The 24,750-nt window shown below is 31.4% G+C and overlaps 4 protein-coding genes and 1 long non-coding RNA gene across 6 annotated transcripts in view; 2 read left to right on the forward strand and 3 right to left on the reverse strand.

The window, feature by feature from the left end:
- Nucleotides 1-2,603, forward strand: part of LOC128193268 (complement C1q-like protein 4) — a 29,639-nt gene extending 27,036 nt beyond the window's left edge. Inside the window, exon 3 of the mRNA XM_052866619.1 lies at nucleotides 2,212-2,603. Coding sequence (XP_052722579.1) covers nucleotides 2,212-2,603 — 392 coding nt within the window. The remainder of the gene's footprint in view (nucleotides 1-2,211) is intronic.
- LOC128193271 (uncharacterized) lies at nucleotides 800-1,726 on the forward strand. Its single transcript, XR_008244613.1, has 2 exons — nucleotides 800-936; nucleotides 1,109-1,726. It is a non-coding gene; the product is annotated as an uncharacterized LOC128193271 (long non-coding RNA).
- A 3,216-nt stretch (nucleotides 2,604-5,819) lies between the features above and the next one.
- On the reverse strand, nucleotides 5,820-8,428 carry LOC128193265 (complement C1q-like protein 4). Of its 2 annotated transcripts, none has more exons than XM_052866617.1 (3): nucleotides 7,962-8,428; nucleotides 6,999-7,155; nucleotides 5,820-6,223 (listed from the first exon to the last, which is right to left on the reverse strand). In XM_052866617.1, the coding sequence occupies exons 1-3, from the start codon at nucleotides 7,962-7,964 to the stop codon at nucleotides 5,820-5,822; spliced, it is 564 nt and encodes a 187-aa protein (XP_052722577.1). In that variant the 5' UTR covers nucleotides 7,965-8,428. The 2 variants fall into 2 exon arrangements, with proteins under 2 accessions (XP_052722577.1, XP_052722576.1); XM_052866616.1 differs by having other exon boundaries at nucleotides 6,999-7,158.
- Nucleotides 8,429-10,392: 1,964 nt separating this feature from the next.
- LOC128193269 (complement C1q-like protein 4) lies at nucleotides 10,393-16,735 on the reverse strand. The gene is made up of 3 exons (XM_052866620.1): nucleotides 16,563-16,735; nucleotides 12,895-13,045; nucleotides 10,393-10,884 (listed from the first exon to the last, which is right to left on the reverse strand). The coding sequence occupies exons 1-3, from the start codon at nucleotides 16,563-16,565 to the stop codon at nucleotides 10,487-10,489; spliced, it is 552 nt and encodes a 183-aa protein (XP_052722580.1). The 5' UTR covers nucleotides 16,566-16,735; the 3' UTR covers nucleotides 10,393-10,486.
- A 3,530-nt stretch (nucleotides 16,736-20,265) lies between these two features.
- LOC128193267 (complement C1q-like protein 3) lies at nucleotides 20,266-22,899 on the reverse strand. The gene is made up of 3 exons (XM_052866618.1): nucleotides 22,836-22,899; nucleotides 22,350-22,509; nucleotides 20,266-20,668 (listed from the first exon to the last, which is right to left on the reverse strand). The coding sequence occupies exons 1-3, from the start codon at nucleotides 22,836-22,838 to the stop codon at nucleotides 20,268-20,270; spliced, it is 564 nt and encodes a 187-aa protein (XP_052722578.1). The 5' UTR covers nucleotides 22,839-22,899; the 3' UTR covers nucleotides 20,266-20,267.
- Nucleotides 22,900-24,750: the final 1,851 nt, after the last annotated feature.

Here is a 24,750-nt window from a genome sequence, read left to right on the forward strand (position 1 = left end):
ATTTTAGACCACGTGGTTTTATTTGACCCTTTCAGTTTCGCAGTAAGAATCGTACCTCGTGTATAAAGTCTATTTCACAGTACATGTATCTAGGTTCTTAATATAGTAGTCAAATATAAAATCTAGAGGTTTATTGATTTTAAACTTTATCTTCATTAATTGGTGAATAAAATGTGTTCTAGAAATAAACGTGACTATACAAAAATTAGTTTTTGTCTGCTGTTGCAACAACTAACATGCTTAAAAGAGATCCCTCCTGAGGATTAATTTTCGATCCGCGCCTGACCTAGTAATAACATCAATAGTGAAACAGACTATACCATTTTATGCAGAATGTTCCCTGAAAATGGCTCAATATACTAAGTTTTAATGCAAAACAGACACCCATTATTTTTTTTTAAAACATGGTATTGCACACCACAAGCATTAAACATGGCTATGATTTTATTAAGCAACTCAATGGTTATATTTTCAACCACTCTACACGTGTTTGAACACGAACGATAACTCTGTTCTGAATATTATCGTTTAATATAAATAACTCCTAGATGGTAAAATAAGACGTACATCTTGAAAGCTTTTCCCGTTTTAACATAAATCACAGTAGGATATGATATGAAAAACGACCAGTACTTACGTATTTTGAGTATATTATCCGAACACTTATACTTCCGCTCGAAATTTCACAGGAACTGAACAAATATTGGTGAAGTCTCGTGAACTTTCATTCGAGCACCTCTGGATTTATTACTTACTTAGCAACGATAAAGAAAACATTCCGAACACATTCGCAGGGGTGTAATTTTAAATACCGCACTCCAGTCCGTGCAGTCCAGCAGAGTGGACGTGTGTCTATTTAGAGGCACGTGGTAGTCACCAAGATTGGGAAATTCTCCCTACTTTGTTCATTTCCGAATGTTTGTCACCATTTTCAAGGTATTTGTTTGTTTTTTAATGTTATGTATGTTTAATTGGTTTGTTTGCTATGTAAGAAAGCTTAGTTTTAAAAGCACGTGTTCGAATGGAAAATTGTCATTTTAGAACTGAACACTAACGATAAATTGTTTCAAGTATATTCCATTCTATTTTAAAAGAAATTGTGTTAAAGGGGATGACGGTTTATACCAGCTGAATTGTGACTACAAAGTCGGAGACGAGTACGGAGCGCCAGACCCGCCATTTTCCATCCATATCGGGGACACGTGGCGTCGATGTACGTGTATGGTGTATGGTGACCGGGAGCGGTCTACGCTGGAGACGTTGGTATATGTGTGTTGTGTTGTGGTGTCCTAACGTACCGGAGCAACGGTTGTGTCATCTGTCCGTGTGTCTGTGTGTCCGTGTGTTGGTCTATGTGATGTCTGGGGTTTGGGTGAAAAGTCACCGGAAATATACCGAGGAACCAGGAAAGGAAATGTGACGAAATTTATTGAAATTTCACTTTCATTGTTTTGAATATTTGGTTCTCGTATAATTGTAGTAATATTTTTGTGAAATTGATTTGAAAGTTGATAAACGAATTTAGAGAAATTATTTGAAAATCTAAATATATGTGAATCAATTTAAGTGTTTAAATTTTGGAAAGAATATTTTGTTTTGAAGTCAATTTAAAGATTTGTTGTTGAAATTAGAGTCGACTCTCTCTTTTAGAATCTGGTTTAATATTTCTTTCATTTATTTTTTTTCTTGTATGTATTTTTTTTCTTATTAAATATTTGTTTGTTTATTTTGGTGTTTTGGTTGTTTCTGATACAGACATCTGGCAATTCCAAAGAACTCGTCTGATCATTATATCAGTTCAGGATATATGATTCATGACAGGCATAAGTGTTTCACATACATCTCTTGTTAATGTAGATTTTCTTGACTTAGTAACTTTTCTCTTTTCTCATTCCGTCTTTTTTAATAATATTTAAGGAATTCAGAAAGGAATGCAAGGAGTAATAACAAAACTGTTGTTCTGATGAATTATGTGGCCGATGGGAGATGTATCTTAAGAATGATCACAAAGTAATTTCAGTAACCTGTCGAAAACAAGGAATTATTGAGTTGGCACTAAATTGAGCATCAACAATTAGCTGATATAGCATAGATAATGTACGTAGATCCATTAATATTGGAGATTCATATAAGATTTTATCCTTAAAAGACTATATTCTTTTAATTTTGAACTTTGCAAATGATATATTGATATTGTATGTATGATTACAGTACCGACGGCGTTTCATGCTGAAATGAGCAGCACCAAAACACACCCAAAGGACGCGATATTTGTGTACGACCGGGTAGTCACAAACGATGGCAGTACTTACAATGAACAGACAGGTAAATTTACAACACCAGCTACAGGTCTCTACCTGTTTGCCTGGTCAGCTCTCAGTGATCTAGGGAAGACCTCAGATGTTTCCTTATTTGTCAACGGTAAACGTACAGGAAGAATCGCTCAGAATAACATTGGAAGAGGAGGGAAGTATATAACAGCAAGCAGTACCGTCATCTTGACATTAAAGAGAGGAGACATCGTACATCTAGCTGTTTCTGGTAACACGCCGGCTTATTCAAGGAGAGAGTACTCAACTTTTAGTGGTGTACGGCTGGGCTGACCAATTTGATAGATTCGAACCAGAATCACAATAAATCTTTGAATAAATCCCGTTTTTGTTTCTTTTTTTGTAAAGCATTTTCTTTGGGGTAAAATGGGTTGGTTTTTGGAAGTATATTTATCTATCTAATCAATGCATGTCTTTCTTTTCGTCAACAATTCAAGAAAACTCTATATATATATATATATATATATATATATATATATATATATATATATATATATAATAAAAAATAACAGAAAGCCGATTCAAAACTCTACCGGCTTTCTGTTATTTTTTATTATTTATTACTTGTGTGGATTAACTTTACTTATTTTGGATTATATATATATATATATATATATATATATATATATATATATATATATATATATATATATGGGTAAATCCAGAAAAAATTCACAGTGGTCGGATAAGATATAGAAAACTTAAACGAATAAAAACACAAAGTCCGAGTAAAACATAAGCGCTTTCATTTTCATCTTCAGATGTTTTACAACTAACCAAGGTAACGCCGTTATTGTGACGTCATAATAACGTTAGCAAAGTCTCTGGTGTTGACGTCACAATTTTGGCGTATTTTTAAGCATATATATATATATATATATATATATATATATATATATATATATATATATATATATATATATATATATATTTAAGAAATATCATTTTTGGATGTTTATCGGGATATAAGTACGGGTTGGTCACGTAATCAAATCTCATAAAAGCCCTTCGGGCTTTATGGATCCAGAAAAGAAAATTCACTTGTACACTTGAATTAAAACAGATGAAGCTTGGCGGAATAGTACCACTTCTGAAGTCGCAGAGCGGTTACTAATTTGAAAACAACGCAATGAAAAGTTGAGTTAGAGTCTACTTAGGCATTTTCAAGGGAAACTATCGCAGAATCAGATTCAAGAGCATGATTTCCTCTGACATTATAGAGGAAAGCAATTTTATCTTCGAAGTTCTTTTTACGAAACAAAACGGACAGAAAAGCACAAGGAGTTAAATTTGACCGTGATCCGTGAATGACTAATCACGAATAGTCTCTGCTATTGCGTTTGAAATTTTGATCGAGGCTTGTAATTAATGAAGTCAGAAATGAATTTTAACTAAATTAACTCCTTTGACAAATTGCGATTGTAATTTTCAAGAACGCCTCGTTACGATGTCGATCCATAAACATTTCTCTGTTTACAACCTAACGTGTTATCCAATTATCTATCCCTCGCAATCAATGTTATATCTTTTAAGAAAATGAATGAAAAAAACTTCGTATAACAAAATACAAATACGTTTATTTTGTTTATGTCTAAATTATGTTTTCATTACTATATCTAATAGGTGTGTTTCAGCACAAGTCGTTTAGTTTGAGCACATAGAAAAAGTAGTGACCTAGATTAGAAAAAGTGCTCATGTTAACCATTTTGCTCTACAAAGGAGAGTATGGATTTTGAATATTCAAGATTTAGTGGTTTTCATTGTGTACATTGATACCAAATATTCCAATAGGTTTTCTTTTCTTTTTTAATTCACAAGCTCTGATAGTGCGAATGATTAATTTACCAGTACGCCACCAATCGTCGTCAAATGACTTCGAATATCTGCCGAATATTCATGCCCATTATGTTAACTTCATCTCTCTCTTTCAGTGAAAGGATCATGCTGCTTCCAGCTGTTATTCATTGATCAGAACGACCACCATTATTGAAAGCCTGTCTGGGTTTTATTTCTCCCTTGACAAACAACCTTGGATGCGACGTATCTTTAGGATGACTCAAACTATACCAATTGAACTGGTAGATACAAATAAACATAGGTATATAAAATAGTATGTACTATAGTTTTCCATCCATTCTTCTTCTTCTTCTCTCCACCTTATTCATTTATTGTTTGATCGAAAAGACTAAATCCTGTATCAGGAATCATAATTCATTATAGACTTAAACAATTCTAAAAGAAAATAAAAATAAAAAAATAAAAAACAAATGAATAAACAAAAAATGATAATTTTATTTAAGATAAGTATCTTTATTTTTCATGTTAAATTTTGTCCACTACATTTGTCGTTTCATTTAGAAATTGGTCGAAAAAATCATTTTCCGGCTTTGATATTTAGACGTTAGGAATTCCGTTGATGTAGATTACTACAAGCGTTAAAAGTTTGTGTCACCTTTCGAAATGTCAAAAAGGCGCACAAAATACTAAGTACTTGCAGCAGCTACATCTGGAGACATTATCCAACATGTTTTTAACCTTTTTCGGAGAACTGAATTGGTTCTGGAGGGGTGGCTTTGTAATGCAGTCACCAAAGGCTACAGACACGTCTGCAAGAAGCAACAACGGCAGATAACGATAAACTGAGGGACAGATTAAGAACGCTGAAGTTTAATAGAATAAATGGAAAAAAGTTCTTTCGTTGTAGAGTTCATTGAATGTAGTGTAATCGGGCAATAAAATTCTTCAAATAATATCTGATAATGATCCAAAACTGTGCTATTCCGCCTGTTATGGTATGGTGTCTTCTTGTTTACACCCAAAGACATGGTTAGATTTTAGACCAAGATCGTGGTCTACTACTACTACTACTACTACTACTACTACTACTACTACCAATATTAATACTACTACAACGACTACTACTATAATTACTACTACAATTACTACTACTACTAATACTACTGCTACTTCTACTACTACGACTACTAATATAACTACTACCACGACTACTTTTACTACGACTACAACTTTTAGTGCTATATACTGAATTTCTTGTTATGATTTATGAGGCTTTGACCGAAATTGTGAAATTCATGACCCCTGAGTTTATAAATTTAGCTCCTTGTGCTAGGGTAGAAAAAATCCAAAATTCCTCTGACTCTTGCTCCCCCTCCTTTCATGAATTGAGTTTTGAAAACATCAAATAATAAAGGCGGGGGTAAGCGCGTTAATGAGTTTTGTTTTTGCATTTTAAGATTCATTTTGGAGTCTTTATTCCAATCGAAGACAATTCTAAGCTGTTACTAATGTCCTTATGTGACCTTCAAAGCTTGTTGGCCTCTTGTTTTTGGACTGATCATTTGCACCTCACAAACAATCATTTAAGAAGACGAAAATATTTGACTATTCAACAAAAAATAAAGAATACTGTATACATAACCATTAGTTTGATATTTATTTCAACTTTATAATTATTGAACATACAATATGTTAATTTATCCGTACGCCACCAAAAGCCGTAAAGTAACTTCGTAGTGTCGGAGCAGTTCCTCCATGGACATCCATTATGTAAACTTCATCTCCTTTTTTCAGTGAAAGGGCAATGCTGCTACCCGCTGTAATCCATAGTCTGATACCACCCCCGTTATTGTAAACTTGGTTTGCTGTGAATTTTCCATTTACAAACAACCCCGCATGTGCCATTGATCCAGGATTACACAAAGTATACCAATTGAACTGGTAGATACCAGTTGTAGGTGCACTGAATTTCCCTGTACTAGGATTGTAGGCATTTCCAATATTGGTGACCATTTTGTCATACACCCATATGGAACCTTTATTATAGGTTTTATCAGAACCCATTTCAGCATGGAAAACAATCTGGCTTTTCGAGGCTAAAATAAGTCTAATATTAGATAACGTACATACCAAAATGTACCATAATTGTTCAAATCCACATTATAACCATATTTTTATTTCGCCGAATAAATAATTTGATCACATCAACTCATCTCGTTAATGATAAGTCTACAACTCATTTTAGACCTTAGTAACTCTTCAAGGTCAGAATCTAGTAAATGAAAGGTGTGTACATGTTTATAAAATTCTAGATAGAATTTTACACTGTCATTTTAAATGAATTGTGAAGGAAATAAGTGATAAATTTAAGAGTTATGTCCATTTTTGATTAATACGATATATCTAAAATGCCCTCATTCTCCCCACAAAAAAACCTTTAAACAAGCTGTTCACCTATCCCTTAAGATAATGTCGAGTTGAATGCTACTATAGGTATCGAAATTATTTTTCTTATGATTTGGTATAGAATGTGAAGAAACTGTTTCATTTTCTACATAACTCAATAAAAGCCGTTAAATAAACGAAAATGACTAATTGAATCAATTATGACATCGTAATTGGACGACATTATCAATTTCACAAGTTTTAAGCATTGTTTTGAAGCATTAAACTCACTTCGAGATTTGACTATTTCCGTGACTACTATACTTAATAAGTTTGGAGATGCATTCCGTCAGTGTAGATTGATACAAAAATTATAAATTTACGTATTACTCTGATTTTACTGAATATTTTTTGATAAAATTCATATTTAAAAAAAACATTGTAGAAAACCTAAATAAGAATAAAACAGGAAGAATAAAGACTTACGACATCCACATTTAGAGACATTATCCAACTTGTTGTTTGGTTTCTCCAGCAAACTGAGTTGGTTCCGAATCAATGACGTTGTTAGTGCGTTGTTACTATTACCAAGGACAACAAGCAGGTCTAGGAGCAGCCATATAAATGAACAGGTGGCGATCAACTGCTGCGAAGGTCAAGAATTTTAATAACATGAAAATTTGGCGTCTTTTTAAGAAATTTCATTAATTAATGCGGATAATGACTGTATAAATGAACGATATAGCAATGCATATGAGTACTGTTTTATTCAATGAACACAGGCGCATATTTTTACACATATATAAAATCTTATTTTATTTTAATTTCCTTATAGGTTTTTACAAACCAAATGTCAGAATAGTTATGAACTACAACAGCACCTCAGAAAATTTGACAAACAAAGACGATAAAATCAAGCCAAGCTAAAAGGACAACAAGGTCTTTATATTTTCAAATATCTATTATAATACGTGTTTAAATGCTGTCTTATTTCATATTTTAAGGCCGGCCATAACGATAATTTACGCTCTTTCATTTTTGAATATAAAATCAAAAAAAAAAAAAGAAAGATTCAATGTGAGATGTAAAAATGAATTTTAACAGCAACATATATTCCATCATGGCTCATACAGTCTATGAAGGAAGCAGTTATCAGGACAATTTAAATCTTCTGATAAAAATCGGAACCCTTACTATTATTCTAAACAATTTTTCTGAATTCTATTTATCGTTTTTTCTATAAGACCTCAAATTTAATCCTTCACTTTGATCCTGAACAAGTTGCTTATATATTCACAATGATAATAAGTTGCATTTGTTTCATTTATTTGTATTATCTTTGAATTTTACTTTCATACCTATTTGAATCACCAAAGAATTATTACTTTTTAAATTAATTTGAATACTTTGCAATTATTCAACTACAGAGATTGAGTAAAATTAGCTTACCATTTTTAAAAATGTCGCGTAAAATCAGATTAATATATTATTTACGGTTTATCTTCAAAAATCTTTAAACTGTCGCCTGTTAATCCTCTTAAACTGCACTCTTTTGCTTGTAATTATATTTCTTTGCTTTCTTTAAACACGAAGAACGGATCAGATATCAGATTGCTTTACTGTGGTGATAGGTACGCTTCTCTAAAAAAACAGTGTCTTGAATATTACCCTTCTTTGTTTTACTGAACAATATATATACTTTTCATATTTCAGTTACTGTTAATAATCATCAGAATAATGTCACGCAATATAGTAATTATGCATCATATGTCAGTAACACATTTTCCGGGGATTTTTTTTTGCGATGTGTGTTAACTGATGTCTTTAATACATTTGTAAGTTTTTCAACATGTAAGCTTTAATCTGTTTGGAGGTTAAATTGTTTCCAAAATAAAGCATTACATCAGCGTCATAGAACATTCATATTACAATTAATCATTAATAACAAATTCATAGAAAACGCATTTTAGTCATGCTAAATAAACTGGAAATATCCACACCAGCAACACAAAATTATTTTCGAATATATGAATGGTGTTGTAAGATAAACTTTTGTCCATATATAATCTTATATATCATCGTTTTTTGCTAGGTATATTTTATATGCGATAAATAAAAAAAAATTATATAATTTAGCATATTTAAAAGTTAATATATTCTCTATGATTTTATATTCCCCAAATGACCATAGAAGGATGAGGGTTGTATATTTCTTTTTTTGTCATTTAAAAGTTCTTACATGTCTGTATTAAGTATTCAAGTTTTGTTTAGAAAGATGAATTGACTTTGTGATTAATTTTATATTCATCAAATTTATATCAACCAAACTGCATGTGATTTCCATATTATTTTTATTGATGATGAAAGCTTTCGTTTTTATTTCATATATGTATTTTTGAGATAGCTTACAGTTTAATATTGTCATTTTTTCATGTATGCAAGGTTTTCAGTGAGTAGCATAACAGTCAGAACATTGTTGGTCATGCAACCTCAAGCAATATTGGGAGAGGAACTTTTGTCTTAGTTTATACATTGGACAAATTGTAAACAGGTGAATTGATAAGCGTATTAAACATTTAGTCTATTTGTTTTGTCACTGAACAAGAGCCAGTATGTCATATGATTGGACTCCATAAAATCAGCTTTATTCCTGTCATGTCGAATTTTTGCAATGCATGGTCTTTGTATGCTGTTTTCTTTTTATAAAATCAATATCGACTTTGACAGGTCGGTCGTGATATTGACAAGACAAAATAAGAGATACGAGATGTAGTAATGGACAGCGACGGAATGAGATTCTGTAGCTTAATACCAATGATAAAAATTTCAGTTGTAGGGTCACAACTTGTATATATTCTGTTTTCCTGTTAGTGAGAGAAGTAAAAGATTGATTTTGTAGTTTTTAGGACCAAACTTATGTAAATAGACGATTAATTATTCTAAATATAAACTATTCAGATTTTTTGGCGGGGATAAAGGAAATGATTTTTTTAAATTTTATTCTTACAAAATAACAGGTAATGACAATTATAAAAAACGAGTTTGTTATGTCGATACTCACTATACTCAATATGTTTTTGTTGGTTAGTTAGTTACCAAAAAAAAACCACCCACTGTCCACTGGCTTAATAATTGATCCAATTATTAACACTACGCTTACTATATTCACCAATAAGGGCGTGTTTCTATCAGATGAGAAGTACTAAGTACAACTGTGATATCGTTAGTTGCAGCCTAAAGTGCTTTTTAGATTTTTTTTAGCCATAAACTATTACTATGTAAACAAAATTTCAAAAGGTTTGAGTTTCGAAATGTTATAACCCCCTGTATTTTAACTCTTGATACATACCAATTGCACTGATTGACGCCACTTGTTGGTTCATTCACTTTCTCATGCTGAGATTTGAGAGATACTATATGAAATAAGCTATCCAATTATATTGGTAATATCATATTTTTTTATTTACATATTAGTCAGTTATTAAATATAGATATATCATGTCAAAACTTTATTTTCTGATAATATTGTTATTGGGAGATTTATATAATCAGTACTCTCATTAGTTCTTTTTAATTTTCTTAAATGAATTATAAATCATAAACTGTTATTTTATGACAAATGTGTTAAAACTCTAATTAATCAAGTTTTAATTATTTTAAGCGTTATGTTTCCGCTACTCACAATTAACATAAACAATAAATGTTACCTGCGTTACAAATGTTTTGTACCGTAACTTAATTGTCAGTTAGACTTTGACTCAGGTTATCTACAACGCCCACTACCTTCATGCCTTCATGAAACACCAAGGAAAGGATTTTTTGTTTAAATAAGCTGATACTTTTTATTGCATTGATCTCAGTTTAATATGATCTGTCAGCTAGACGTTTACTCGGGTTATCTACAATGCCCACTACCTTCATGCTTACATAAGATTTTGTTGTATGAATAAGCTGATACTTTTTATTTAGTGATCTCAATTTAACAGTACGCCACCAAATGTTGTCCATTGATTGATAAGTTGTGCTGTAAATCGACTATCCATTATATGCACCACATCCCCCTTGTTCAGTGGCAGGGCCACACTGCTACCAGCTGTAATCCACTGTTTAGTGCTACCGTTGTTATTTGCAGATTGGCGTGCTTTTAGTTTACCATTTACAAACAACTCTGCATGTGACATTGTGCTTGGGACACTTAATGTGTACCAATTGAACTGGTAGATGCCCTTCGTAGGTGCGGTGAATATCCCTGTGCTAGGGTTGTAAGCATTTCCAACATTGGTGACAACTTTGTCATAGATCCAGACAGAGCCTTTCTGGTACGATCTACCTGAACCTATTTCAGCAAGAAATACAACCTGGTTTATAGAATCTGCAATAAAAATATAAAAAGCATGATTTATCATATGTATTATAATATGACTCCATATCTATCTATCTATCTATCTATCTATCTATCTATCTATCTATCTATTTATCTATCTATCTATCTATCTATCTATCTATCTATCTATCTATCTATCTATCTATCTATCTATCTATCTATCTATCACGTTTGTAATATTCAATAGGCTTTGTTCGGCTGATTTTCAATAAAACAAAATTTAAACAAATATTTAATATATTAAGAATTAATAAGTTTATATATTTCTGTATGAATTGTTTTTCTTTGCCTTTTTTTGTCGTACTTGCCTCGTATTTTTAAATATTGTTTTATAAATTAAATGTTTTAGCCATTACTACAAATCCAAGAAAAATAAAGATTACCTTTCCGTCAATACCAATATTCAAAGCAATATGGTCCGATTGTAATAGTTAAGTCCATACCTGATTTTGTCTTGAGAAAATTGTAGGAAAAAGTAATTAACGGAACAAAAAGAGACACAGACGCCATATCGCTTATTTAAGTAACATTGACTATAACACTGTTAAGCAGCAAATAAAATGAATACAGCTTTACATAGTCAAAACCAGTGTTTTTTCCAGTGATGTCAGCAATTAAGTATCGGAATGCTTAACATTGCATATCTGAATGTAAGAATATTTTTTAAGATTTTACCCATACATAGCAATACTGATTTGTTTAACCTCTCCTGTGACCGATCATAAGTTTGCAGAAAGTCATGGTTTAAACAATTCAAAATCTAAATTTTTATATTAGTTTTTTAATATCGTCTTGATGTCCCAGTTTTGGTCCAAAGGTCATAACTTACACTACTCAGAATCTACATAGTTAATTATCATACATTGTAGCATTGGAGTTCTGGAGAATTGTCCACGAATCACAGTTTGAAAAATTAAGAATCGATACCGCAGTATATCTTCTTATATCTATATGTTCATGATATCTATTATTAACAGTTTATTATTAGATAGCATAGTAAACTAAATAATACTTATAACCAATTTACTGTTAGCCAAAGAAAAGTTTGTTTTAAATGTAGGAATTGATCATGGTATTATTGTAATTCTACTAAATGTAAATTTGTTCTCAAATAAACACAATCTAACCTCTATTGAAAAATCGGAGCAAAATTTGCACCTGCATTGGTTAAAGATACATTCTATGATACATTGTCATAAAATAACAAGGTTGATTTTTTATGATTGTTATTGCAAATTTTTAACAAGAAAATGATAACAGGTTATCAACATTGGGGGGAAATTAGCATAAATTATAATGTTGTAAGTTGTATTTTATCGAGTTGAATGTTTATTTCTGTTAAGGTTAAGTGGACAAATCGATTAAATACATTGTAAATCAAAATGAGTAAGCTAGCATACATTTGTTAAACAGTTGTTGATTGTTTTTTTTAAGCTGCAATAAAAAGATTGAAACTGTGTTTTGCTTTGCTACTTTCACTCTCCGATTTTTTGTTTGTTTGTTTTTTCTTTTTTTAAGTATCTTGATTCTGACTACAATCTGATATTAATATTCAGAATTTTTTTTAACTTCTAACCTATCAATATATTAATTAAAAATTGATATTAACACTATAAATACATTATTATAAACAAACCTTATTCACAATTGTATGCTTGGTTCCCACTTTCCCTGGAAAGTAATGCTAATGATAATTTTACACATCAAATGAAAAGCTACTAGCTTTTTGTTTATATTAATGTCTTTTAAATTTATTCATAACCCCCCCCCCCCCTTGAAAGAAAAACCCGAAACAAAATCGCCCTCTTCCATATATTCAGATATCCGTCTCGCTCTAACTCACAATTGTGAAAGCAATTAATGCTAAATATAGAATTTGACATAATAGCTTTCATCTATTATATTTCCACAAATTATAGCCATTCGGTTCTAAAAAAAAGATTTGCCTAAATTCATTTCTATTGTGAATTTTGAACCCCTGTTAGGGATATGACTTACGACATCTGCATTTGGAGCCATTATCTAGCATGTCAATGGTTTTCTGCAGTGAACTGAGTTGGCTTTTGATCAGTGACGTTGTCTTTGTGTTGTTGCAGTGACCAAGGACATTGTCCAATAACAGCAACAATACGGAAATAGTGACCAACTTCTACAAAAAACGGAAAGAAAAATAACGATGATGTTCAACATCACTTGTTGTTTGTTGTATAGTTGAGTTGATTTCTCCTTTTACCCGTGTTTATATAATAGTACCAAATATAAGTAATTGAACCCCAAACCATTGACTTAATGTCCTTGTAATAATTTGACACTTCTAGACATAATTTATCTAAGAAATATTTCCGTAAAGTAGTGTAGTAAATATTCTAATTAAAGCATCATTGAATCAGATAATTTCCTCTGTGTTTGGTTATTAGATAAAACGGTACGATGAACCCGATTCACGTGACAGAAAGCGATTTTTTTTAGGCTATAAAAAGCCGACGCTCTACTGAACGGAGTTCACTAAATGGCGGATTGCTGCAGAAGCGAAAGGAACTCTACGGGTAAGGATTATAGGTCTCATTTGCGGTGTCTCAATTTAATGCAGACGGACCATTTGAGATTTATATATTCTTCGGTACTGTACTAGTAATTAATACAAAGTCAAGAGGGTGATTTTGGGCACTAGGTTTCAGACTGCGGTCTGGGAGGCTTTGGTATAGCACACTTGCTGGAACGTAGAGTTTCAGACAAATAAAGGTTTCAAGCACAGAGGGTTAAAAGGAAAATTTATTATATCATTCAATCATATTTGTGATCAAAGTGACGTGATTTTTATTTAATTGTCACCAGGCAACGAATCAAACCGCATGTCTGAGACCAAAGACATTTAGTACATACAGACTCATCCAAGTCTTTTTCAAAAATAAACAACAGGTAAAATTACGTTTTATGATTCAATATAAGGATATCTGGCGCGCGGCCTGAAACAAATGTAATTGCTTTAAACAGCCTATGCAGTCTGCTTTTCATACAGGTGACACTTGATTGCTCGAACTTCGATCTCTCTATTGAGTTATAGTACAAACCTTGTTCCCGTTATACATATTCTTACCATCTTTTAATTATTCTCCTATAAATTTGGTTGATTGAAGATTTGCACTTTTTATTCATAATTTCTCTTGTATATTTGATTTAATATTATATTTGGCGACTGTTAAATTACACGTCACGCATCATTTTGATATAATATTTATTTTGCAACACACGAAAGTGTATTTGAGTTATTTGATTTATTATTAATGTTTGTTAGCATTGAGTTTCTTTCAACAAAAAGTAACACCTGACTAGAATTGACATGATGAAGCTCTTACACTAGATTACGGTTTCAATGCTTTATTTTTACATTGCCTCAAAAGTTTTCCAATGTTTTATTTTTACATCGCCTCAAAACTGATGTTTAAAACGGTGAAATCACATCGTTTGATATTTGTCAAAAACGCATTTGCAAACAAAGGAGGCAGCTCTAAATTAAACAAGATTAACTATAGAAAAAAGAATTTTATTTTAAACCCGCATTGCAGAACTGTAGAATAATGTTAGGATTGATAAAAAAGCAATTTGAAACAATAAAAAGGCATGTTGATACGATAAAAAGATTACTGTAACACTGCATACCAAAAGACATTTTTTATTAAGTATTGTCTCAGTTTTCTTACCTCTTTACAATGAGATGAATTTTACAATATACTTATATTCACACTTGGCATTTCTTCTCCTAACCCTAACCCTGACTATATATTTAGAATACAGAGTTATAGAAAGGTTAAATAGGGAATCTTATATTGTGCTTTGGGTACACAATGTAATGGTAATTTATAAATCTATGTACTTATAATTTTTTTTTTTCATATGTACTTATTAAGATTAGATCTTGATGGGAAAACATTCGCACACTTCTATAATACAAGATGACTTGTATGTTAATTTCAAACAAAACATTACAGCATAAGTTGGATGGGGCATTACTTCAAATTAAAATTCACTGAAAAATGTAAAATTGTAACAATTGAACAAATGGATTTGATGTTGATTAGAGAAGATTTTATTTTTTAGAAAATATCAAATAGAAATATTGAATCAGAAAAGCATTTGTATTCCTTTAATGATCCAATATAGGATATAGGATTAATGTAGGTGTATGTTTATTCGTCTTTTAAATTCCTATTCATTGTTTGAGTACACTAATGTTCAATGATGTCTTTAAAATCTTGAAGAACAAAAGTAATATTCACCCTTTTGACATAACAGTCTTGACATGGCATAGATAATACTATTATACTGCAAGATATATGATAATTTGACAGGTTTTAATCTTAAGTTATTAAGATAAGTTAAAAAAGAGTATCTCATCACTAAAACAAAATCACAAATTGTAAAATACGTTTGATATATTTGATTTGTATAATGTTTCTCAACTTTTTTAGGGTCGTACCAAAGGGAAAAATTTGATTTCTTTAATATTTATAAAATATTGACAGTCATATAATCTAAAAAAAAATGCTGTAATGATTTTGGAGATATATTTTAACAAGAATTTAGCAACAATAAGAAAATATTGTATTAAGTTTTGATATTTTATTACTTCTTATCATTAGAAGCTTAATATTAATTGAGGGAAACGATCTTATATTTCGCAGTGATTATGGCTGATTTTAGATTCCAGTTTGGGTTATGTTTGCATTTGACCCATGTTTTCATTTAGCTGATTAATAAGTCGTAAACCATACAATTGAGTCCAAACCAGGTTTAATTGCTATCTATAGTACTTGAATTGCATTTATTAATTTTGATTTGTCACCAGTAACAACATATAATTGTAGGTTTTTATTATGATAAAGTCAATTTTCTAAAACATTCAGCACAGACATGCATCTATTATTTTTCTTAGATAGAACGCTTTTTACCTATACAATTTAAACCACATAAAAGCTAAAAGATGCAGAAGCTATAGTATCTCTTTTAATAAACAATTACAAAGCCGAAAATTAAGTGCAAATAAATTTGTTCACGTTCAAAAAGCAATAGCTTTCTGTTTCCTAATTTTTTTTCTTATAAAAATTGAACAAACCGAGTACCAAGTGTTACTGTTCTGACATCGGAAATCTATACATTGCGAAAAACCTTGAGAAAACCCTAAATCAAAAATTATTTACAATTTCAGAATAAACATAAATACACATCATAATAGAAACTAGATATATATCCTGAGTTTTATCTTTCAATATCTAAATTCTACTTTTGAATTAAAAACTGATTAAGTGAAAAAAATAGTAGTCTTAGTTAATCTATATAATCCGATATAGCTTTGTAACCTTATCGTATAAGGCACATTGTCATAAATATAGTTTTAGTAATTTTTAAAAAATCTGTGTCTTTATTGTTTGTGTAACTTGCTAACTAATTAATTAAAGGTTTACATGAAATTTTATTGAAAAAAAAAACGAATTTGTTAAAAAACTTTTGTTTAAAAACGGAATCTTAACTTTTGATGAAATGCAACCATCTATTAAATTTGCACTCTTAGATGACATGTTTTCAGAATTTCATACAGTACACAAGAAACGTCGATAACTTTATACCATTAACAAGAAACAATGTTAAGTCTTATAGTTTCAACTTACCATTTTATAAATCCTTTTTTGAAATCAGGCAAATATATGTAACTGATTCTAGAAAATTCTTCTGAGCCGATTTTTCTTTCTTGTAGCTTTACTTTTCCGCTACTTTACACAGAAAGAACAATTTTACTGTATGACAGTGACAAATGATTTCACTAAACTTGAAAAATGATAAGTGTTTCATAAAAAAATATTTCAATTTGTACATGTATTGATGACAGCACATATAAGTAAACTCGGGAAAAGCAGTCACGCAATATAGTAATTATGTGTCATACATGTTTGTATGTAACAGAAATGTATCAGATATGCATCATCTCACGTGATGCATATCTTTTAAATTATTTAGAAACTTTGTATATGATGTAATTACTGATCAGCTTAAATTTACTGAAAACGTTCTCGTACATGCATGCCAAATCATTAAAGTCATTTTTTTTTTCATGAAAGCAGCAATGCCAATGAATATCAATAATGTATGCCAGGACCTAATTTGTAAAATACCTTTTTTTCTGTTAAGCAGATAACAAAAAAGAGTCCTTCCTCAAATTTGTTAAATATTTTTTTTGTAGAGCAGATAAAATCTCCCTCTCTCTGTCTCCTTCTCCTTCTCTGTTTGTTTGTTTGTCTGTCTGTCTGTCTCTCTCTCTCTCTGTTTGACCGTATTTAAAATGAACTATGCAGTATTAAAATATACTTATTGAACAGACTGATTCGTCATGTTTGCTTACTTTATCGATACAACCGGTTTACAGATATAATTTAGTTTTGAAAATGTTGATATTTTAATTCATAACAATTAAGCGTTGTAGATATAACAAAATAGCAGTATCCAAATTAAAAAAAATCTTAAAGCACATATCATAAAAGAGAACTTACTTCCAAAATTTATTGAAACATTGTCCGGCATGTTAGCTACTTAATCTTTGAGCAAAACCATTTATGTACCATACCGTTAATCAAAATCAGCGACATTTTTTGACGAAGAACTACTAAGTTTACTTTAGATAATTCTATAACGTATTCAGAAATCGCAAAAAACCATGTAATGCAAATTATTTATTTGTCTTTAAAGTAAAAACGTAATCTTTTTGCATGCATAATCTTACTATCTTGTTTTCTCTGTCTAAGTGTCGCTAGGGAAGCTAGACTTCTGCATAGTATAACTTCTGTTTTACTTTTGATTATAAATATGTTAACAACATGTTACCAGTTTTTTCATTCAATATTATTTTGAAACACTCATTTTGTTTCAAAGAAAAAAACAATAAAGTGCTTTGTACATAAGATAAAGTTAGGATAAGCTTAAGACTTCTTCTGTCATTCACAAACCTATATTCTTTCGTGTTCTCAATGACCAAAATATGCTGCATATGAATATGTAATATAAAATATACCTTCATTGGTGACTGCTCTGTCATAGATCCAGGGAGAACCTTTCTCAAAGGTTCTATGCGAACTCATTGCGGCATGGAATACAACAGGAGTTTTTGAAGCTAAAAAGAAAAAAATTACGTGTATGTACAATACATTTGTAATAATCTCTCTCTCTCTCTCTCTCTCTCTCTCTCTCCCCTCTCTCTCTCTCTCTCTCTCTCTCTCTCTCTCTCTCTCTCTCTCTCTCTCTCTCTCTCTCTCTCTCTCTCTCTGACTGGTTATTTATTCATACCAAATTAATTTGCCAGATACTGTTACCAGTTTGAAACATTTTAGACTTTAAAATGGTAAATATTAACGTAGAATATAGATGAATAAAATATAGAAAATATGAAGCAACTTCAAATAAGATGCTTTTGTTAAAAAAAAAAACAAAATAAAAAACAATACGTAAATTACTTGTAACAAAAAATTGTCAACATCATTAAAAGACAAAAATTAACGATGTCTTGAATATGGCTTTCAGGTGCTGAATATATTTGTCGTTTTTTCAAGATTACTTGACTAAGCAAGTTCTACGATCTACCCAACTAATGTAGCTTAGTGCTACAAATGTTACATGTTATGCAAATTTCATTGTTTTATCGAGAAACCAGAACTGACCAGGAAGAGGAAAACACTCGAGACTTACGACAGCTGTCCAACATTTTGATGGTTTTCTCTAGAGAATCGACTAGAATCGTGATCAATGACTTTGTTACTGCATTGTCACAGTCACCAAGGACAGTCGTCAGGCCAAGGAGCAGCCACAAAAAGGAACAAGTGGTGATCAACTGCTTCAAAAGATAAGATCCTTGAAGATTAATACCAGGAAGAGGGTAACGATATCATAGAGAGTATTTAACGAAGTCGATAATTAATTTGTAAATTAAGAGTTTAAAAATGTATTTTAATACATATTTCTTAAACTGTTGAATTAGATTCAATATAAATGAATACAAAGCCTACAATTGGGTGACAAAAAATTACAATGAATATTCACCGCTTTTGGTGAAAAATAGAGACGTCTGGTTTTTTTTCTTTTTCGGTTTTTTTTTTGCAGTGCTCTTTTACTTTCGTATATTTTATCAATAACCAAACGAAGCTTTTTATTATTTCAATATACATTTTTCATAAGACAAAAAATCTGGTAAAATCAGCATACCATTTTCAAATTTCGTGTAAAACCGGATTGGTTTATAAGTAAATCTTCGGAACTCCTTACTCTGATCTTGATAATCCTTCTTTTCTGCTTGTTACAGTGTTTTGTTTTTGCCTTTTTTTACACACCAAGCAGTGGCGTCAGACGCAAATTGAAAGAAGGGGCTAGACTAATCCTCAGAAATCTTGAAAAGCAAAAAAAAAAAAAAAAAAAAAAACAAAAAAAAAAAAAAAACAAACAAAAAAAATAATATACCTATAGTTCCAAAAAAATTCTTACCTACCAAATTTTATTCCCCCAAATCTATAAATTCCTAAGCTGGGGGGAGGAGGGGGGGGGCTTGTATACCCTGGACTCTAAAATCTCAATACTTCCATCTCTTTTAGGTTAATTTAGGAACAATTATCTTTTCTGCGAGAAAAAATGGGGGGGGGGGGGCTGTACCCTCTATGATGCTATGTGCCTAAAGGTTAGGTCTAACTTTGCAAAAAAGGGGGAGGGGGGGGGGCTAAGCTCCTCCTAGCCCCCCCCCCCCCCCCCCCCGGTTCCGACGCCTATGCTAAGAATCGAATAAGATGTATAGATATCGTATATGTTGCTTATACTCTGTTTATAGCCACGTTTCTCCTAACCACGATAGTTTCAATATTTTTGAGATAATACTGAACGATATTTTTTACACATGTATCGAATACTGTTATTAACCTTTAGAGTAATGTCACGCAATATGGTCATTTTTAATCACATGTATTTAACACATTTTCTGGAACAGGAAGCTCTCAAGCTTTCAGTGTGATGTGCATTTTTCCAACTATCTACTGAAAGGTTTCACTGATTTATACATGTTAATTTCCAACCATCTGCTAGAAGGTTACACTGATTTATACCTGTTAATTTCCAATCTTCTAGCAACGAAACTACTTCTCTTATTTTTGTTTGATTTAAACAATTAAATGCTTTCTTTGGTGATTCATTCGGGATATGAAGGTGGAGACATTGCAGAAAAAAAACATTACCCGCGTTATTTAACAACATATAGTTGGTGAATGTTTCTTGTCTATATAAAAATAAGGTATTTGTTACTTTTTTCTTTATTTCTCAAACTTTACACTCATTTGATATTCTTTATGTCAGTTTATCAGTACGCCACCAAATGCTGTCCACTGACTTCCCAGATTGGCCGTATATCCATGGACATCCATTATGTAAACTTCATCCCCCTCGTTTAATAGAAGGGCCATACTGCTACCCGCTGTAATATATTGGTTTGTACCACCGTTGTTATTGGACGCCTGACGTGCCTTTATTACTCCATTGACAAACAACCCAGCATGCGACATTACTTGAGGATTACTTAAAGTATACCAATTGAACTGGTAGATCCCGTCCGTGTGTGCAGTGAATTTCCCTGTGCTAGGATTGTAAGCATTTCCTACATTGGTGATCACTTTGTCATAGACCCAGAGAGAACCTTTTTGATAGGTCTTACTGGAACCCGTTTCAGCATGGAAAACGATCTGCTTTTTAGAAGCTAAAATAAAATTAAACATACATTGGTGACCACTTTGTCATTGACCTTTTTCGTAGGTTTCACGTGAACTCAATAAGGCATGGAACACAACTTGAATTTTTGGAGCTACAACAGAGGTTATATTTGAATATAAAAAATATATACGTGTACAATAATGTCCTTGTCTCTTTTTAATTTTTTTTTCAATTACAAAGAAGTTCGCTGAATAAGCCGATTTTAATTAATTTAAGTTTAATGTTTATAAAACAAAATTCAATAACAAAAGCTTAGAGAGATGACCCATAATACATTAAAAATAATTTTGTAACGGAGCATTTTAGCGTCAGAACCCCTACCTGGTCTACAAATTACCGTTCAGGCGTGTGGGAGAAGAGAAGATAATTTTTAAACATAATCTGCATTAACACAGTGACTATACATCCATGTTGGCCCTACCCTAGAGTCAAAACTCTTACTCCAGAGGACATGTAATTTATAATTTTACTTGAGGATTTACCGATCAAAATAATTATATTTCAGTTTTCTTACAGATGTGTTAGAGCAGAGAAGATTTTTAAACAAAACACGTATTAACACTGTATGGCCATACTTCCCACCTTCTTTTACGACCTGAACTCATGACTCAGGGACCATTCATTTAACAATTTAGGTAGAAAACTTCATGGACGTCATAGCGATGCAGTTAACTTTTTTCCACAATGGTGGGAGTAAAGAAGAAAATTTTCTAAGATTTAATACTTATCACTATATGGCTATATTAGTCACACCGTAAGGCCTTAACCACTGACTCAGGGGTATACATTTTACAATTTAGGTAGAGAACGTCATGGACATCAAAGCAATGCAGTTAGGTTTTTTTAAAACGATATGGGAGAAGAGAAGAATAATTTCTTAGATTTACTAGTAATATTTTTCACTGTATGGCTATATTGGCCCTGCCCTAAGGCCTAAACTCCTAATCCAGGAGCCATGCATTTACAATTTTGGTAGAGAACATCATGGACATCATAGCAATGCACTTAGCTTTTCTCAAAACTATATGGGAAGAAGATTTTCTAAGATTAAATACATTTTTATTATATGGCCTTATTGGTCCCACCCTAGAGCCTGAACTCCTGACTCAGGCGCCATGAATATCACAGTTTTTGTAGAGGGATTCATGGAAATCACAACCAGGCATTCAGTTTTTCCTCACATGTGTGGGAGAAGAGAAGAAGATTTTTGAAAATGTGTTTTTTTTAATTTATATATTTGGCCCCGCCTGTGGCCCCCTGGGGATGGTAGAGCCATGAATTACACAATTAAGATTTCTCTTACCATAGAGACGCTTCACACAAAAAACGGTAACAATTAGCCTTGTAGTTTTTAAGAAGTTAAAAAGGTTAAATTGTTAATGCACGACGGACGACGCACGACGACGGACGAAAACAGATAGCAAAAGGTCATATGATTTTACTCAGGTGACCTAAAAATCTGCGTTAAAAAGGGATGAATTTTATTTATACAAGAATTACTAATGGATGTTCACGGTAAATAAAAAAATATTTTCATCAGTTCGTTATTGTCTGGGACTTAGCCTTGCCCTCAATTTTTTGTAGCCATATTTGCAGTTATGAAATAAATTGTTAGTGAATCAGCACAAAAAAACCTGAAATGAAACAGAAAGGATTTCATTACTTACGACACATAAATTTGGATACATTATCCACCATGTTGGTGACTTGTTCCAGCAGAGTCATTTGGTTTTGGATCAGTGATGCTATCATTGTATTGTTGCAGTCCCCAAGGGCGACAGACAAATGCAGGAACAAACAAAGAAATGTACAATTGGCAACCCACTGCTAAAAAGAAAACACTGATGCCCCGTGTCATAAATACAGTACATTTATGTCAGAGTTGATCAAATAATTGAATTTTTATTCTTTTAAATATTTACTAAGTATTGTCCCTACTGTTAAAAAAGTAGTTCGTTTATACGGCAACTGACAAGGGTGACCAGTTTCAATCAATTCATAACATCTTTACAAAAAAGGCCTGACTTGTCTTCAAGTCTAGTTACCTGACAGCAAGACTCTCTACGATTAAAATGTATTTCAAACAAAACTGGATATTTATACTAATTGGAATAAACCAACAAGTAAACTTTTGTAAAAATTAAAATATTTACCATTTGAATATCTTTTGTTGTGCTTTCACAGCCTGAGGTTGATGAAAAATGATAGGTTAAATAAACTGTTTTATAGACCAATAAATAAATTGTTTTAGTTAGCAATTGTCAGTATTATCATTCAAGAACACTTGTTTATGAATTAATATGTACGGTTTGTGTTGTACTTCTGGTTAGAACCCATTGAGAAGTTGGTAACTGAAGGCAACAGCTGAGTAACAAAATGAACAAGATTTTTCGCTTTTTTTTCTGTTATTACGTTCGTCATGATATTTCATTTCAAAAATAGATTTTTAAAACATTTTATCACATATTAGCTTATTATTTACATCACAAGCTTAAGGAAAACTTAAGCGTATAAAAACACAGGTATAAACAATATAATCACACATTAAAAATGTATTTTTTCTCTCTTAATCACATTTTCAGCTCTTCGAACAAACAAAGCAGGATGGATAGAATCTGCTTGACGTTATGTGCAGAAAAAGATGCCGTTTGTTTTTGCAAGATGACACAAAACCTTGCTTTGTTGAAGATGTTGTGTCCTATATTTAATTGAAATTAAAAATTCATGTGGCATTGAAAAATGATAATATCTTGGTTATCGTTCACCATAATTTTTATATTTTCAGCGTTTTATTGTTAAATTAACAAGACTTTCAATATGCATGTCAATAGGCTTAACTAAAAAAAATTCATTAACTATACTAAGAACTATGCGATAGCAACCTTCCAACAATTGAGTTATATGATGAGTCATTGATGACCCTGTGTTGAGTGCTTTAAGTTAACCTTTTTGTATCACATAGCAGCATATGATATTTGTGTCATTTCTTTTTTTTAGACTGAAAAGTACGATAATATTATCATTTTATACGGATAATTGAATAGAGATTCAATAAAAAAATGAAAATACAAACAACAACATGGCTTCGTTCATAGTTCAGCAGTCACTTGAGGAAAACCCGATCGTTTTGTTTTATCTAGACTATACGAGTATTGCTCAATACTTCCATATTTATTGTGTCATAGAAAGTATTTTATTGTATGGATAAATATATCTTTTGCAAAGAAATTTTTCTTACTATGAAATAAAAAAAATGGTAAAAACGGCTTAACATTTGAACCGTCGTGTATAATCTGATTTATATATACAAAATATATTTGGGATTCTCTTAACTTTGTTTGGTAATCCCCCTGAACAGCACTTTTTCGCTTGTTATGGTATGATTTCTTTGCCTTCTTTACACACAAAGAACTACATGTAATTAGATGTTTAAATTGTTTTGCAATGGTACGCTTCCTTCAACAACGGTATCTGAACAATATTTATACTTTACATATATCAATACATGTTATTAATCGTTAAAATATAGTCACGCAATATGGTCATTATGTATAATATGTATGTAACATTTACCTAAACAGGGAGTTTTAAGGTGGTATGCGTTTCCGGATTTAACTTAAACATTTTTTTAGTTTCCAAACATATAAGCTATAAATCTATTAGTAGGTTAAATTGTTTTCAAAATATTATGTGAATAAATAAGCGTCACAGTACATCTTTCAATCAATTCATGCTAACAGTTAGTCATCCAAACGCATTTCAGTCATGATAGGTAAAACTGACAATTCACTCACCAACATAAAATGCATTACCCAATATATGAATGATGTTGTAGGATAGACTTTATTCGATATATAATTTTTTCCACTAGTTCTATTACTAAGATTTTCCTACTTCATTTGGACCTTGGATTCTGTCCCTCGATATTTTTTAGAGTTATCTTTATCACTCTTTTTTTTTTAATTAAAAAAGAGAAATCGGGTATTCATGTATAACAAACTATGTTGTTTATTTATCTAACATTAGAATGAAAAAAGAAAAGAAACTAGATACGATCTCGTTACGAGT

The sequence above is a fragment of the Crassostrea angulata genome, chromosome 7 (assembly GCF_025612915.1).
Source record: "Crassostrea angulata isolate pt1a10 chromosome 7, ASM2561291v2, whole genome shotgun sequence".
In the NCBI taxonomy this organism is placed as follows: Eukaryota; Metazoa; Mollusca; class Bivalvia; order Ostreida; family Ostreidae; genus Magallana; species Magallana angulata.